This window comes from Furipterus horrens, unplaced genomic scaffold, assembly GCF_987537825.1.
Source record: "Furipterus horrens unplaced genomic scaffold, mFurHor1.1.pri manual_scaffold_8, whole genome shotgun sequence".
Classification (NCBI taxonomy): Eukaryota; Metazoa; Chordata; class Mammalia; order Chiroptera; family Furipteridae; genus Furipterus; species Furipterus horrens.
This window is the reverse complement of record NW_028327178.1, coordinates 11,936,802-11,952,350: the sequence shown is the minus strand read 5'-3', so window position 1 is coordinate 11,952,350 and position 15,549 is coordinate 11,936,802. Positions and strand designations below refer to the sequence as shown.

General features: G+C 43.4%; 2 protein-coding genes across 2 annotated transcripts in view; one reads left to right on the top strand and one right to left on the bottom strand.

Annotated features, from left to right (window-relative positions):
• Nucleotides 1-15,549, top strand: part of WDR7 (WD repeat domain 7) — a 280,434-nt gene that overhangs the window by 229,120 nt on the left and 35,765 nt on the right. The window lies entirely within an intron of this gene.
• LOC150002528 (bromodomain-containing protein 3) lies at nt 12,229-14,539 on the bottom strand. The gene has a single exon (XM_090285461.1). It carries the CDS (start codon nt 14,430-14,432, stop codon nt 12,261-12,263), a length of 2,172 nt encoding a protein of 723 aa, XP_090141587.1. The 5' UTR covers nt 14,433-14,539; the 3' UTR covers nt 12,229-12,260.

Here is a 15,549-nt window from a genome sequence, read left to right as displayed (position 1 = left end):
CTATCTCTTGATGTGAGACCAAGGCCTTTTCTTTCTATAATTAGTCCACATTTTTCTCTCTAAACTACACTAGTTTCTGTTTGTAATTAAGTAGATTGAGAAATTAAAGATATCTACAAAGCAGTCTCAGAGTATTAGCCTAGACGTTTATGCTTTTCCCAGTTTTTTACAGTTGTCTGACACCTAATTTCATGGACATATATAAAGCTGTCTTCCCAGTCTTCATTTAAACTTGTACGTGGCATTTAACTGAGCTATACGTGTGCCTGGCACAACCAGCACAGCTTTGGCCAGCTCCCGGTCACAGAGCTCAGTGGGGAGCAATGGCGAGGGGTCTGAGAAGCGCTAGCATCAGCTTTCGGTGGCCTCAGTCAGGATATTTTACAGAGAGACTAGAGAAGGTTGGTTGTTCACAGTCAGAGTCAGTAAAGTAGGAGTCCTGTTAAGAGAGATTCTGGTACCAGACCTTCAATGCATAGAGCCCCGGGGTATTTACAGGGCTCCAAGAAATGCAGAAGGGAGTGGCTGCGTGTGTGTGCAGGTACTCACAGTCTAGGAGGGATGAAAAGATGCAACAGGCAAGTGCAATAAAGTGTGTCCTTCTGCACTAGAATGTGACAGCCCCCCAAAAGGAAGGGCTGAGTCCCCTGAAGGCAGGAGACAGGAACAAGAAGGGGCTCCTAATGAAGGTGACATTTGAGCTGAGCTGTGACTAGGTGTTCGTAGGCCCACCTGGAGGAAGAAAACTTCTCAGAGAGAGTATGGAGCAGCCACAAAAGCACAGACACGTTGTTTAGCTTAAAGTGAATCCCAGGGACTGTTAGGTTTTGCTGTGCTGGGAGCAGAGGCTGCAGAGGAGTGTGGAAGTGTGGGAGAGGGAAGAGAGATAAAGCCTCTCTCCTTAGGACTGAGGCGGAAGTAAGCCTTTCCCGGATGGATTACTTCTTAGTTTGTCCGCAGTGACAAACTCAGATGTCTAAAGAGACCAAGCAGAGCGCTTAAATTAATAAAACAGGTAAGATCTCCTCATAAAACAAGGTAAGAGTTACTTTCAGTTTTCCATTTTTGATAGCACCATCCAAGAAATACACACCTGTCTTTTTAACACTACTTTCTATTAAACAGCGGCGTAAGCCTTTAATAAAACGCCAGCTGATATTCTGCGTGAGGCAGGGGCAGGAGCGGGCGGGCTGGGGACCCTGGCAGACGAGAGAGCACTGCTCCACATCAGGGCATCAGCCCTGTCTCAGATCAAAGCGGTGCCACATGCCGCTGTGGACCCAGTATTGCCCAATCTCCTGATTTTCCAGGGTAAGCTGAGAATCCGAGTTCTTATGTAAAAACCTCCCGATTTCTCACTGCTAGCGACCGGTGTTAAAAGTGTTTCAAGGACGTAAGTCAGCACTATACTGACTGCATTCGGTACGTTCAGAGAAACCATTTGAAGAGTTGTAAGCAGTGGAGCAACAGGATTGGGCATTCCATTTTGGGAGGTCAGGGCTGCAGAGGATGAACTGAATGACGCAAGTTTGCTCCTTGAGGCTTCGGTAACAATCCAGGCAACAGCTGGTCGGGGCTTGATTGGTTTCGGTGGGAACTGGGTGAAGACAAGGAGCAGGAAGCATGATATAGGGCAGGTGGATTATGGTAAGCTTTTAAAGTACAGTATTTTAAATATATACGCTAAAATATAGATTGATACCATAATGAAAACCTAAAAGCAACATTCAATGAAAAAAACAAAAAGGAAAAGATGGGCTATGTATGAACTGATAGGGAAAACGGACACGTACAGGGAAACATTTACATTAGGCCCAGAGAGAAATCTTAAAAATAATTACTGAATTGTTGGAAAGATTTGGAAGTTAGGATATTTTATGTACAACGTAATGAGAATTAAAGAATTTATTGTTTTCTATAATAAAATAACTAGAGATAGGGTGGCGTGAGCAGCTCAGAGGTATCCTTGGGCTCCCATCTTTCCATCTCTCTGTTCCACGGAATTCCATGTGCTGGGCTCTCACGTGGGACCACCTCAGGGCGCAGGATGGCTGCCCCCGAGCCAGCAACCTATGCAGACGATACCTACCATCCAGAGGTTCAAAGGAGAAGCTTTCCAAGCAAATACACCCTCCGAGAAAGCCTGTTCTCATATCTCAAACGACCACACTTGAAGCCAGAGTAGGTGCTTAGAAGCAATTTGCATTTATTCCTTTGACTTTATTTAAGCAATTCTGCTCTTCTCCCAAGTTACATCTTAATCTAGAATATCCATTAATGCAGAAGAGCCATTAAAAACACAGCTTACTTTCAAAGGAATGACAAGAACAAGGAAACATCTATGTCATGGCCACCACACCAAATTCAGTGCTTCTGTCTTGCACAATCTGAGAGCGGCCCTTTGTCATAGTGAGAAAGCCAGCTCCTTTAAGCCTCCGGAATGTCTCTGGCCGAACATCCCAGCATAAGGCATTGTTACTGTGTTGTTATAATTTAGGTAAATGTGTGGTCAGAGATGAATTAAAACTTATAGTTGTAAATTTACAAGGACACAGCTATAACTCACACAGATTTATTACTTGTAGACACATATATCAAGCCTCTGGAATTACTGCTTCTACTGTAGACAGGGGTTAAAGAAAAAGGTAACAGCTTACATGCCATTATACAGATACAGCTGCTTGTCATTCATTGGTAGTGGTATGAATACAGAATACAGCCGGTGGCCTGCCCTTCACCCAACACAGTCTAATCAGCAACTTTCAGCAAGGATGCTGAAGGAAAGACCACCAAGTAAGCAGTCAGAATATTTAGTCTCAGCCTGAGTTACTCACTTTACTTTCCTTCTCTGAGCCTAAGTTTACTGGGCATAAGACTGTTATCACAAACCTGCTCATATCACCCCAATACACTCTGCATGGTTTTTGTCATTCATTAATTTGTTCATTCAGTGCCTACTGAAAGAAATAATGTAGTCCAACATTTTTTTTGCAAAAAGAAAGCAAAGTGAGACCAGAAAGATGAGATGCTTTACAGAAGGTTGTGGGAGGGTTTTTGAAAACTGCAAAATGCATATAAGGGCAGATAATTATTAACTGTAATACAAAGCCAGTATCTCTTGTATGTATATATATTTAGTTCTCCATAGGTGTTTCTGTCTAGGCGTTCCCTTTATATAAATTTTCTGGGCATTGTCATTCAGCACAGTTCTTTCCAGACCAGGTGGCATATCAGAATCATGTAGGATATTTCAAATTAGATCTCCTACCTCAGACCTTCTGAATCAGAATCTCTGAGACAGGGACCCAGGTAGCCACATTTTTTAGGTTGCTCCCAGGTCATTTTAATGCAGACTAGAGTTGGGAAACACTGGGTTTACTGAATAAAATCACGGGTTACATAAAAAACAAATAGTATGTGAATTATTATGAATTAACATTTTAAGTCCTGTATGGTCTATAAAGTTAAATAATTTAAAAATAAAGAGAAATAACTTGCATTAGATCTAGAATAATAAAGACTGAAATAGAGCCTTAGGATGAGTGGAATTGGATTTGAGTAGGGGGTATTACCATTGAAGAGGCAGTGTAACAACGTTAATTAAAGAAAGGTTTAAAGGAGAAAAACCCATCATAACCCCCACAGAGATTTTGTCTATACATTACCTATTTGCACGTATAACTATTTACAGATATTTGCAGTCACAGTCTACATATTTCTGTATTTGCTTTCAAACATATATAAAATAATAAAATTTTAGTTTATGAGGTTTTAGTTACTATTTTTCATGCAGAAAATTTTCACACTGCCCTGAGCTGAGGCCAGGATCCCTAGATTTTCATAACGCACTCGAGAACTTTCCTGTTAGGTTATGCCAACCCACCCCGACAGAGCTTTAAGCAGCTACTTTTGGGTACGCTTGCTTATAGCCTCCCCTTTTCTCCACAGTCCCCTCTCTGATGACTTTTCTAGTCTTCAAATTACAACAGGAGGGAGCCCCTTCCAGATAAAATCACTAACAGAAAATGGGCTTACCGAAGTGATCAGTATCTGTTAACCCCTTATAGCTTTGTCCTTCATCAGGAGTTTTCTCCAGCTGCTCAGTTACAACACACAATTCAGGATTTCTCTGTTTCTGAATATCTCTCGCAGTATGGTAGGAGCTTTTCTCTTGCTGCAGCATCCATTCAAATAATTTATTAATTTAACAAATATTGAGTATTTACTGTATGCCAGCCTACTATGTTAGTGCTACACACAAGTGAAATGATGGATTTCTTCTTAAGGATCATGAGAAAACCAACGCTTCCTCCCAAGACTTAACTGGAAGAACATTTTTAGCTTTTCACTGGACTTACAACGTGCTTTTCCAAGTTGTGAATCCAGTGAAATTCCTAGGATATGAGCCTCTTCCGTATTTAGGGAAGCTAGGCATTTGTTTTGTCAATACGTCCTTAATAATATGCTAAAAGAAATTATACACCAAGGAGACTGCATAGCAGAGGGGCAGGAGACGGGACTGGGGAGATGGGCTGGTGCTAGGGCACAGGGGCCCTCGCATCACGTTGAGGGTTGATATTCTTCAAAATGCAGTGGGGAAGTAGCAAGGTCTCTAGCAAGTGATTTGATCTGATTTAACTGTTAGGTGGGGAATGGGTTGAAGGAAGACCGAAGTGAAGATGGGAGGACCAGTTACAAGGCTGTTCTAGAAGCATCCCGCGCTAGCGTGACAACATTCTAGACTGGCACAGGGACAGTGAAGATAAAAATGGACTGATTTGAGATGAATTTGAAGATAAAATTCAACTCCTGCCACATTTGTTATGTTAATTGAGAAGGAGGGATCAAATATAACTTCCAGGTTTTTGGTTTTAGCAGCAGAATACATGGGACATATTGGAAGAGGAGCAGATTCGTGGATTAAAAGGTGGTAGAAAATTAATCACTTGGTTTTTTATAACTTTGAGATGCCTAGAGAACATTCATGTGGGATTGTCATATATAGTATGTAGCTGCATGCATGGCTCTAGAGATAAACATGTAGACATGATTGGTATGTGATGTATTCAGAGCAGATGAGTATAGGGTGAGAAGGAAAGGGGGCTGAGAGAAAGCCCTAGAAGTTCAACATCTCGAGATGAGATGGAAGAGATGCAGCTGGCGGAACGATGGAAGTGGATGGGTTGAGGGCAGGAAGAAAATCAGAAGACTGCATTGTCTTAGACACCCCCAAAAAAGAGATGCTCTCATGGAGGCAGTGCTGCTGAAAGATCAAGTAAGATAAACAGGGGGAGCAGCCCGTCAGATTTGGCAACAGAAGGTCGTCGTGACTCTGAAACAGCTGTCTCGGCAGTGGACTGCTCTTCCAGGGAGCATGGCTGGAAAAACTGTAAAGAAAAAAAAAAAAAAAAAAAAGAGGCAACTAGGAGTAAATGTGGCCTCAAGAGAGTGTTGCATTTCAAGATATGTATATTTCAACGTGCTGCGGAATACTTGGCCACCGAGGGAGAACTCCTGACCCACCGTTTACCAAAGTAACCCAGTCTGCAGTAGGAAAAGGTCCAAAACAGATGTGAGTGGTATTGTTTTGGGCTGGCCGTGAAGAAGATACTCCCGCATGTTGTCTGTATACTGACATGATAACACCATTCTTCTAAATCACTTTAATATTAACTAATCCAAACCCAAACAATTCAAGTGGCGTGAGGTCTATGCTAATGAGAGTAATGAAAGGACCATGAAGACAGACCTTTAAAATCGCAGACTAAGATGAAAAGCGGCACCATTCTACCTGACTTCAACAAGGTCATTTGTCCAGGGGTTTCAAACACATTTATTTCTTTAAAATTTGATGATTACAAAGAACTCAGCTTCTGAGTGTTCTTAAAGGAAATTACTCAGCCGTCCTATACTTCTAGAATTAAAGGGCAAATCTTTTTTGCCAAGAATGGAGCATTGTTTGGATATACATTTATCAAATGTAGTTATATTTGATACAGCTATATCATGGCCAAAATATCCTTTTCATGTTAGCAAGAAAGAGGTGTCAGTTTCAGTGAGCACAGTTTTTTAAAGCCTTTCTCTTACTTTTCTCTAAACAAGAAAGAGGTGAGTTCCATTTGCATTTCTGAATTTCCACCAGGGAAAAGCTAGTGGCCTCACGGGCTTGCGGTATTTTCTTAGGGCTTCACCGTCTCACTGCAGAAAGAGCTCCACTCTGAGTTTTCACCTTTTCCATAAAGGAAATAGTTGTTTACGACAGCCTTTGTCTGGCTTTGGCATTGATTTTAAATCACCTGGATTGATCATGTGGTTATGGGACTTTAAAAATCCCACCAAACACCGAAGCCTCTGAACACAATTAGAATTGAGGGGTTTTTAATCTGCTGGCATTATATCCATAGAAGTACATTTTAAATTATCTTTAACTTATGCTCGTGTTTGGTGGGGGGTGGGGGGGAAGCGCTACCCTAATTAGTGTGTCGTGTCTGGCATCTTGCAGGTGCTCTCTCTGAGCACGCAGAAATGTTCCCAGTTTTCAAATCGAGGAAGCATCTGAAATCTATGTCCGTCTTGGAGTGTTTCACGGCCTGGGCAGTGGCTTCAGCCAATGAGAGGAAAGGATGCAAATGAACCAGCTGTCAGGTCACACACTTCTCAGTCTCAGGACAACGGCAGGACTTAGGCAAGCTGATCCCAACCCGATCTGACAAAGGGGTGGAAGGGCTAAAATTAAATAGGTCAACGCAGATTTTTTAATAATAGGAGGATGTGAAGGGACCACGAGGGATCCCATAGGAAAACGGCTTTTGAAAGACTGCTGATATTCCTGCTTTTTGTTTCAAATTTCCCATCCTCAGTGGCGTCTGAGGCTGAGTCATCTGCTTTGATGATGAAGCAGCTCCTATTTTTCACTAATTATGCTTTAAATCATTTCTATAAGATTCATGTTTTAATGAAGTAAATATCAAGATTCAAACTACTTTAAGAAACTGACTTAAAGGCCGGTATTTTTCTAGGCTCGCTCCAGTACATAAATTTTGTTATCATGATGACTAGATAATGTAATATAACTTTTCAAAAAATGGAAACCTGCTATTAACCATATTGTACTAGTCATAAAGGTAGAGTGCAGAATAGACTATTTGTGCAGAGTTTCTCTCCTCGAGACTAAGTTTACTTATATCAGACTTCAGTAATTACACACACACACACACACACACACACAGTAAAGTCCCTGTCATTTTCCTAATAGGAAAAGATAGTAAGCATCAACAAAATAATTATTTTTGAATTCATATTCTTTCCAGTTAAAAAAACATGTGTCCTCACAATAACAATAATTGTGGAGGAATCTTACGTTAGTGAGTTACTAAACAATACAGTACTGTTCTTCTCAAAACCTACAAATTATTGTCAGAGAATAAAAGAAAAAAGGAGAACAGAAAGTCCTTGTCAATAGGCTGAACAAATAAGTAACTCGTTTAAAGTGCCATTAAAATCCTGTCAGAGACCAGTGCTTTGTTTCCTAAATTCACTTACAGGGCATTTTATACAATTGTAGTGTCTTTTTTTTTTTCAAATATTCTTTTGATATTATAACAAAAAGAACATATTACAGTCCTTCTTCTAACAGTTACGTTGGAGGAATGTTTACAGTATTTCCCACTTGAGCTAGTGCACATGTTAATGCCTTTAGATGTTATTTTATCTACTTGGGAAAATAAGCGATAAACCTTAAAATGTTTTTTTACTATTCCTTTTTTCTGGCAGCACATTTTCTTCATGTTTCAAGAAAGACAGCTTTACATAGTAACTTAGAAATAGCACCTAATGAATAACAGAATGATGGATGTGATGAATCACCTTTTTCTTGAGAAAGAATAAATCAACATATTTCTACCCATAACTTTTTACTGAAAAATGTGAAATATTGGCATCATATTTTAAACAAAGTGTCAGAGACAAAAACTATTAACAAAATGTTGCCCTTCTAACCAGTAGAATGTACTAAAATGTTACATTCCTTCTTTGGGAACAATTAAAAATAATTCAAATATAACTTACAATTTTCTAAATGTAGTATGGTTTTAGTCATTGCTTAGCCCTCTAATGATAAGTAAGCATGCACATGATCAGCCTGTGCATTATCAAAATTAGATCCCAAAGGGAAGAAAATAAAATGTCCTGATACATAATTTTTTACTCACAAAAATTGTGGTTATATTTAAGTACTTCCCTCCTAATCCCTATTTAGGAGGCTTTTTTTTTTCCTTGCTCTGATTTCATTTTTAGCCGGACTTTGTAATGAATCCTGCTTGGATGTTGGGGGAGGCCTTCTTGAAGGGTGAATTTGTGATTATATTAAAGGCTAGTTGATTGTTAGCTACACAGCAAGTTTGCTTTCTTTCCATTTGGGGGTGTTTTTCCTAGAGTGGCCCTATTGTGGAGAGAGGAGCAGGGCAGCGTCCTTCCCCGGCTGTATTGATTTGCCCTTCAGCGGTGTGCAGTGCAGAGAGGACCTCGGGCCTCGGTGTTGATTATCTACACAGTGTCTCTGGGAGCATTATTGACCCATTGCTGCTGACTGCCTGTGGCTCTTGATTTTTCACACCGCCTCCATGACACTCATAATAAAACATACTCTCCTATTGCTACCCAGCTCTGCGAGCCCACTGATTCAGCCTCAGACCACCACCATGTTTCTGGAGCACATTTATCGTATGTGGGGTAAATGTTGTAGCAATTTCAGCAGTCTTCCCTGCATAGTTTTAATAGCTACCTCTACAGTAAGATTCCACACACACTGTTGTGTTTTCATTCTCGTTAAAAAGCCAGTCCTGCCTTTGCATATACTGTTAACATGAAATTGTGCATTAGGATTATAAACTAATTTTAAAACATTGGAAAAATAAAAAGAATATTCTGTATTACCATTAGGTGTCACATGTTGCTGTAATACTCATTTTCAAAACTAAATATTGAAATGTCACAAAGATTATGCTATGACTTGTTACTAAAGTGAATAATGGATTTTTAAGTTTTTGATTGTATTTGATTAATATGTTTTTACTTTGCTATGTCTTCCATTATACATTTTAACTTCTGATAGAGTATCGAGTTATAGGAAATTATAGAAAACCTTTCTTCTCAGTTATTTTGGAAGGATTTTTTCAATTTAACTGTGATTAGTAGAAAACGGATTTCTTTGAACATATATCTTTATTTTTTGTATTGGAGGTTTTACATATTTTAATATCAGATTATTTTAACTTTTATTTCCTCTATAGTTCCCAGTCCAAAATTAGCATTAATAGTTTCTTTGTGCCCTAAGTGTTGATTTGTGGTGTAGCGCTGCAGAAAGAGCTCAGAGATCCTGAGAAATACGCTATGGCTTTGTTTGTACAGAGATGGCAGAAGTGTCTGGACATTTTTATAGAAAAGATTAGCCAAAGCAAGAGTTGCAGGTTCGGTTAGTTTTGTTAGTTACTTCTCACTGAAGTTGTCTTAAGAGTATTTTCAGTAGTCAGTACAAACAAATTTCTTTAACAAACCTGTTTTCAAAAAATTCAGATTGGGGAATTACAATAAAGCTAATTTCTACTTATTAGTATATGTCCGACTTCATGAATTCCTTGAACTAGGGTCTGTTTCAAAAATACTGGCTGTGACACCGATGACACAGGGTGTTCAAATTATTAGTAGCTCACCGCAGGAAGACGTTAATGGTTTGACGGCTGTATCAGTGAGCTTTGCCATGTAACTTTTCAGCACTCTGAAATCAGAATTTATTTGTGTTAGTTGGCGGATTTAGTGTTTGTGTCTTGTTCTATCAAATCTTAGTAGGTAGGCTTTATGTTTCAAGGATGCATGGTTTTCTAAATGTGTGTTTTTTAAAATATTAAACTGTCATAAAATAAGAATTTTTTAATGGAACTTTGTAGCCAGTACTGCTTGTGGCTGGGGTGGGGGGGAGGGGTATACAGCGCAGCCCCACAGATTTGTACAAAACCCCAGGCAATGAAACTGTCTCTAATGTGAGCCTAGTTGTTTCTCAGCTGATCTCCTTTGGTTTTTGTCCACGTGATGTAATGAGAACCCAGTGACAGAACAGTGAGGAAAAGGTCCCACTCTTCATCCCTCCAAAGCAAGTGTTAATTCTGTGCATTTCTGCATGCCACGGGTCACGGCGTTTTAGGAAAGGGTGCGAGAACAGGTGCAGGAAGGCCTCTGTGACTCTCAAGCAGAGCCTTTCCCCAACCTCAGTACACAGGCTGAGGCCACACGTCCTTCACCTCTGGGGAAAATACCAGGATGCAGACACTTGACCCATTGTTATGCCAGCACTGATGGGTTTCAGAGCCACACACAGTATGTCAGGTCTGAATTCTCTGTGGAAGAGTCAGGTGCCAAATTCACCATAAACCAGGCCCACGGCGGTTTCGAGCCCTCCCACGTGACGGTTGTTGATGACATGAGGTTTGTATGGCACTTGAGCCTAAATATGTCAGTGTGCCTTTGGGCATTCAGGACCACTTTCAAGTGTGTAAGGCTTCCTCTGACCGAGTCCTGGTTATCAGGTATTGCAGAGGTTAAGCCTTATCATCTCCACCAAAAAAAAAAAAAATGAAAAAAGGTGAGGTTTCATCAAAAACTTCCATCCTCACAACCTTGCGACCACAATTTGATGATGATTATTGATTATTTCACAGCCTTTCACTCCTGCTCTGCGGCTGTGGCCAGCCCTCATATACAGATAGGGCTGCAGTCCGGCTAAAATAAGACTCCATCTTGATAGCGGGCTGAGATGAGATACTGTTATTTGATAAAGATAATGGATGTTTCACAGTGAATTGGAAAGCAGCTTCATGTGCACTGCACGTGGGGCTATATGCCACCACACACATGGCGGTTGTTTATAAAAATAGAACAAAAGCACTAAGTTAAATATTCAAACATGGCTGTGAAGAGCGTTTGGTGCTATGTTGTTTCATGTTTGAGTATTTTAAGTTCTATGGAAAAAATAGGAAGGGGTTTATCCCGTTATTTTTCCTTTTCGGTTTCACGTTAGTTTGTTAAAATCTTATGTGGCGTGGGTGTTATTGATCAGCTCCCTTGCAGACTCACTACCTAAATTCTGTGATTGGATTGTGATGAATTACTGGTGTGTATAAACTGGGTATCGTAGGTCAGAGTTAAATTTCATGTTATCATTAATCTCTGCAACGTTTTACATACTATATGAAAACACAATTTAAATTATTGATTATAAGCATCATACCTCATGGCCAATGCAATTCAGATAATCTGTGAATGCAGGTTGGGATTCTTCTCATTTATTATTAACAGATTTCTCTAAAAATAATATGTAACTCATGTATGTGTTTGTTCATGATTCCTTCAGCCACCGGGTTTAAGTTGATTAAGGTATCATTCATCTTAGGTACGGTTCATCCGATTTCTTTTAGTCTTATCACCTTCGTAACCCCTAATTAAGCAATAAGGCTTGACAGGGAGTATGGTTATCATGAGATAATGACACTCCAAGTGTGTTATGAGGCACAAGGTTCAGCTGAGTGCTTCTAAACCTCTAGGGGTGTGATTATCTCATGATAAACATGCCACATTGCCGCTCATTGATATCACTGTTGCATACACATGCTACTGGAGTTAGTGTGAAATTGACATTCCCTCATCCACCTTCTTACCCAACCAAGTTGTTGATTTCATAAAGCTATTGATTCAGATCTCAGACTTAGAAGCCAAAATTGGAACCCATAAGCTGTTATTTTATTGTCTAAATAGCATCAGTTGACTTACCATGTACATCTTTGGACAAGATATAGATTTACATTTTTTACGGTAAAGTTTCCATTAGAAGAAAGGCCTCATGGAAAGCAAATATATTTTTTGTTGTCAGAATTTTGCAGCAGGTGGTGGACTCCACTTCAATGAACAGGAAAAGGTCAGGCGTTCTTGTCAACCCAGAAAAATCATGCACGTGCTTACACAGAACGACATGATTCAGTAGTTGAAAATTTTGTGGGAAGTATTCATTGAACTTCGCGTTTGGGAAATACATTTAGTTTATCACTTGTCTCTGTCACCGTTAAAAACCGATCAATACAGGGGGAGGAGAAAATACTTTTTTTTTTTTTTTTTTTTTTTTTTTGAACGAAAGGAGTATATTATCCGGGGGGGACACTGCAGGGGCCGCGGGTGCGCGGCCGCCGCGGGGCCGGGCGCGGCCGGGCCCGGCTTCACTCCGAGTCGCTGCTGTCGGAGCTCGAGCCGCTGGAGGTGCTGCTCCCGGACTCGGAGGAGCTGCTGCTGCTGAGCCGGGAAGGCCCTCCGGGGGCCGCCGCGCCCGATTTCTCTTTCCTGACGGGCTTCCTGCCGCTCAGCTGGCCGCTGACGTCCTGCAGCCGCTTCTCCAGCTCCTTCTTCTTCTCCTGGGCCAGCTCCTCCTTCGACTTGGCCGCCTGCTTCTTCCCGCTCGTCGGGAGCGGCTTCCGTTGCTTCTTCTGCAAACAGGACCTGACGTATCTCTCGAGCTCCCGCAGGGTGGTGGGCTTCAGGGTCTCGAAGTCGATCTCGATCTCGTCCGGGTTCGACTCCCTGAGCGAGGGCTCCCGGGACTGGATGATGTGCACCACCCGGCCCAGCTTCTCCCCGGGCAGCCGGTTGATGTCCAGGCTCAGCTGCCGCTTCTCGTCATAGCTCATGGGCAGGCCCTCCTCCTCCTCCTCCGAGTCGTAGGAGGCCGACGCCTGCTTGCCGCCCTTCTTCGGCTGTCTGCTGGCCGCAGCCGTGCTGTTGGTCTGCTTGGTGGGCGCCTTCTTCTGCTGGGCCTGCTTGCCGGGCGGGGCGGCCTTGGCCTTCTTCTCGTCCTCGGACCTGGCCTTGTGCCGCTCCTTGTCCTTGTCCTTGTCCTTCTTTCTCTTCTCCTTCTTCTCCTTCTTTCTCTTTGGCTTGTTCACGGGGGCCTGAGACAGGGCGGCCAGCTGCTCATGCACGGCCTTCAGCTGCTCCTGCAGCTCCGCCAGCCGGGTGGCCCGCTCCTCCTCCGAGTCCGAGCTGCCCGAGTCGGAGGAGCTCTCCTCGCTGCTGCGGCTGCTCTCTGTGCCCTTGCTCACGGCCGGGGCCGCGGGGGCGGGCGCCGCGGGCGCCTCTGCCGGCTCGTCCGGCATCTTGGCAAACCGCATCTCAAACACGTCCTGCAGCTTCCGGGCCATGGCCACCACCTCGTGGTCAGGAGGGTTGTACTTGTAACAGTTGGAGAACATCAGCCGGATGTCGGCCGCAAAGCCCTGGGCGTCCGGGTACTCCCGGCTGTCCATCTTCTTCTTGACAGTGCTGAGGTCCATCGGGTGCTTGATGATGTCGTGGTAGTCATGCAGCTCCAGGGCCTCGGCGTCCACCGGCTTGTAGAAGGGCCAGGCGTAGGCCGCGTGCTTCTTGGACAGCAGCTCCTTGAGGATGCTGTCACAGTGCCGCAGGTGCTCCGACAGCTTGCACTTCTTGCCCGCATGCTGTGGCACCTCGCCATCCTCCAGGTCCTTCTTGGGCGGCTTGATGGGCCGGCCCCCGCTCTCCCGCCGCGCCACCACCTTGGCCTGCTTGGGTTCCGACATCGGCAGGGGCGACTCACCACGGCTGGCAGTGATGGCGGATGTTGTGGGTGTGGTCGTGTCCGCTTTCCGCTTCACACCCTTTTTCTTGACAACGGGAGGCGTGGGAGGGACCACGGGGATGACGGGGGTCACAGGCGGAGGGGGGGCGGCCGCCGGGGGCACAGGGACAGATGTGACGTTTGCGGTGATAGTTGGCACAGGGGTGGCAGCAATGACCGGCGTCTGGGAGACAGTGGGGGGGACGTTCTGAAAGGGGGGTGCTGGGGAGACAGAGGACACAGCCGCCACGTGCTGGGTGCCTGCGCTCTGGGTTCCCGCAGCCGGCTTCCGGCCTTTGCCCTTTGGAGCGGGGGGTAATAGCTCAACTTCCTCCTGAGGCATCTGGGCCACTTTCTGCAGAAAAATTTTCTCTAAGGCCTGGGCCATTAGCACTATGTCATTTGTGGGCTTGTTGTAAATATAACAGTTTGTAAACATGGTGTTGAAGTCTTGCATACATTCACTTGCGCTCCAATAGTAGTTGTTTTCTAGTCTCTTCTTAATAGTCCCCATATCCATCGGGTTTTTTATTATTTTATGATAATCGGGCAGGTTCAGCTTGACGGCGTCCACAGGCTGGTAGAAGGGCCAGGCGAACTGGTGCTTCCACAGCGTCTTCACCACCACGTTCTGCATGTACTGCAGCTGGTTGGTCTTGCGGCCGGGCTTGGAGGGGTTGGAGACCTCCGGCGGGGGCGGGTTCCCGGGGCCCGGGGCCCCCGGCATCCCCGCGGGGCCGGCCGTCGCCACGCTGGACATCCTCCAGGGCTCACTCACTGGCCGTCACAGCAGCGGCTCGGGGAGGCCCTCGCTTCCTCCGTGCGGCCCGCAGAGGCGCGGCATCCCATTTCCAGGTCCGACCAGGCAGCACCCTGGGCTCCAGCAGAGGCGGGGCAGAGGCCTAGGGACGTTGAAGGAGAGTCTGTGGCCGCGGCTTTGAGGCGAGAACCGAGGGAGCAGCGGCCGGGGTCCCGGGCCGAAAATACTTTTGTAACTATATTTTAACTCAAATTTCTTGTGAATTGATAATATTCCAGGGAAGAATACATTTTATATTCTTGTATAAGCTCTAATTTGGTATAGGATGTGTGTGTGTTTTGTAAAAATAACTTGAATACTTTCATGGCTAACTTTTAAGTATTTTTAGTATGAAATTAAATTAAGCATGTCTTCTAAACCTAAAATATTTACTAGAACTGTCTGTAATGAAGTAAATGTTCAGTATCTACGTTTTCCAATATGATAAGCACTAGCCACAGATGGCTAATGAGACAGCACTTTCAACTTTATTTCATTTTAATCAATTTGAATTTAAATAGCTGCATTTGGCTAATGGCTAACATTGGTCGTAGCATAGTTCTAAAGGGGGAGAAAAAAAAAGGATCTGCCTGAAACTTCATCTTTCTTGAGCTCCTCTTGCACAATTACTGAGAAATGAACAGCTTTGTGGCTTAATAGAGTATTTTCCAAGTAATTAGTCTGTTAGCAATTTTCAGCCGGTGTATCACGGCACATTGGTGTGTGCCAGAATTTTAAAACATGCAACCCCTGACTGTTAGTCAGGGGGACTGACCTCTTCTCCTTTCTGTTGTCAAATAAAATTTTTTTTGAAAAATGGCAACAGCCAACACAATAGCCATCCAGTGTGAATGAATCAAAGTTATACCTATTTCTTTTTTGTCATATTGGCAAAAAATATGTATTTTTTGGCATGCCTCAGTCTTTTAGGTATTAGTTTATGCATGCCATGAGATGAAAAAGGTTGAAAATCCCTGGACTAGTGAGAAAGGAACCTTCTGGGCTTTTTACATATGTCAGTCAGAGGATCAGAGGGGCTGATCTGTGGACCAAAAGCGCATTTAGAAATCCTTTTGTT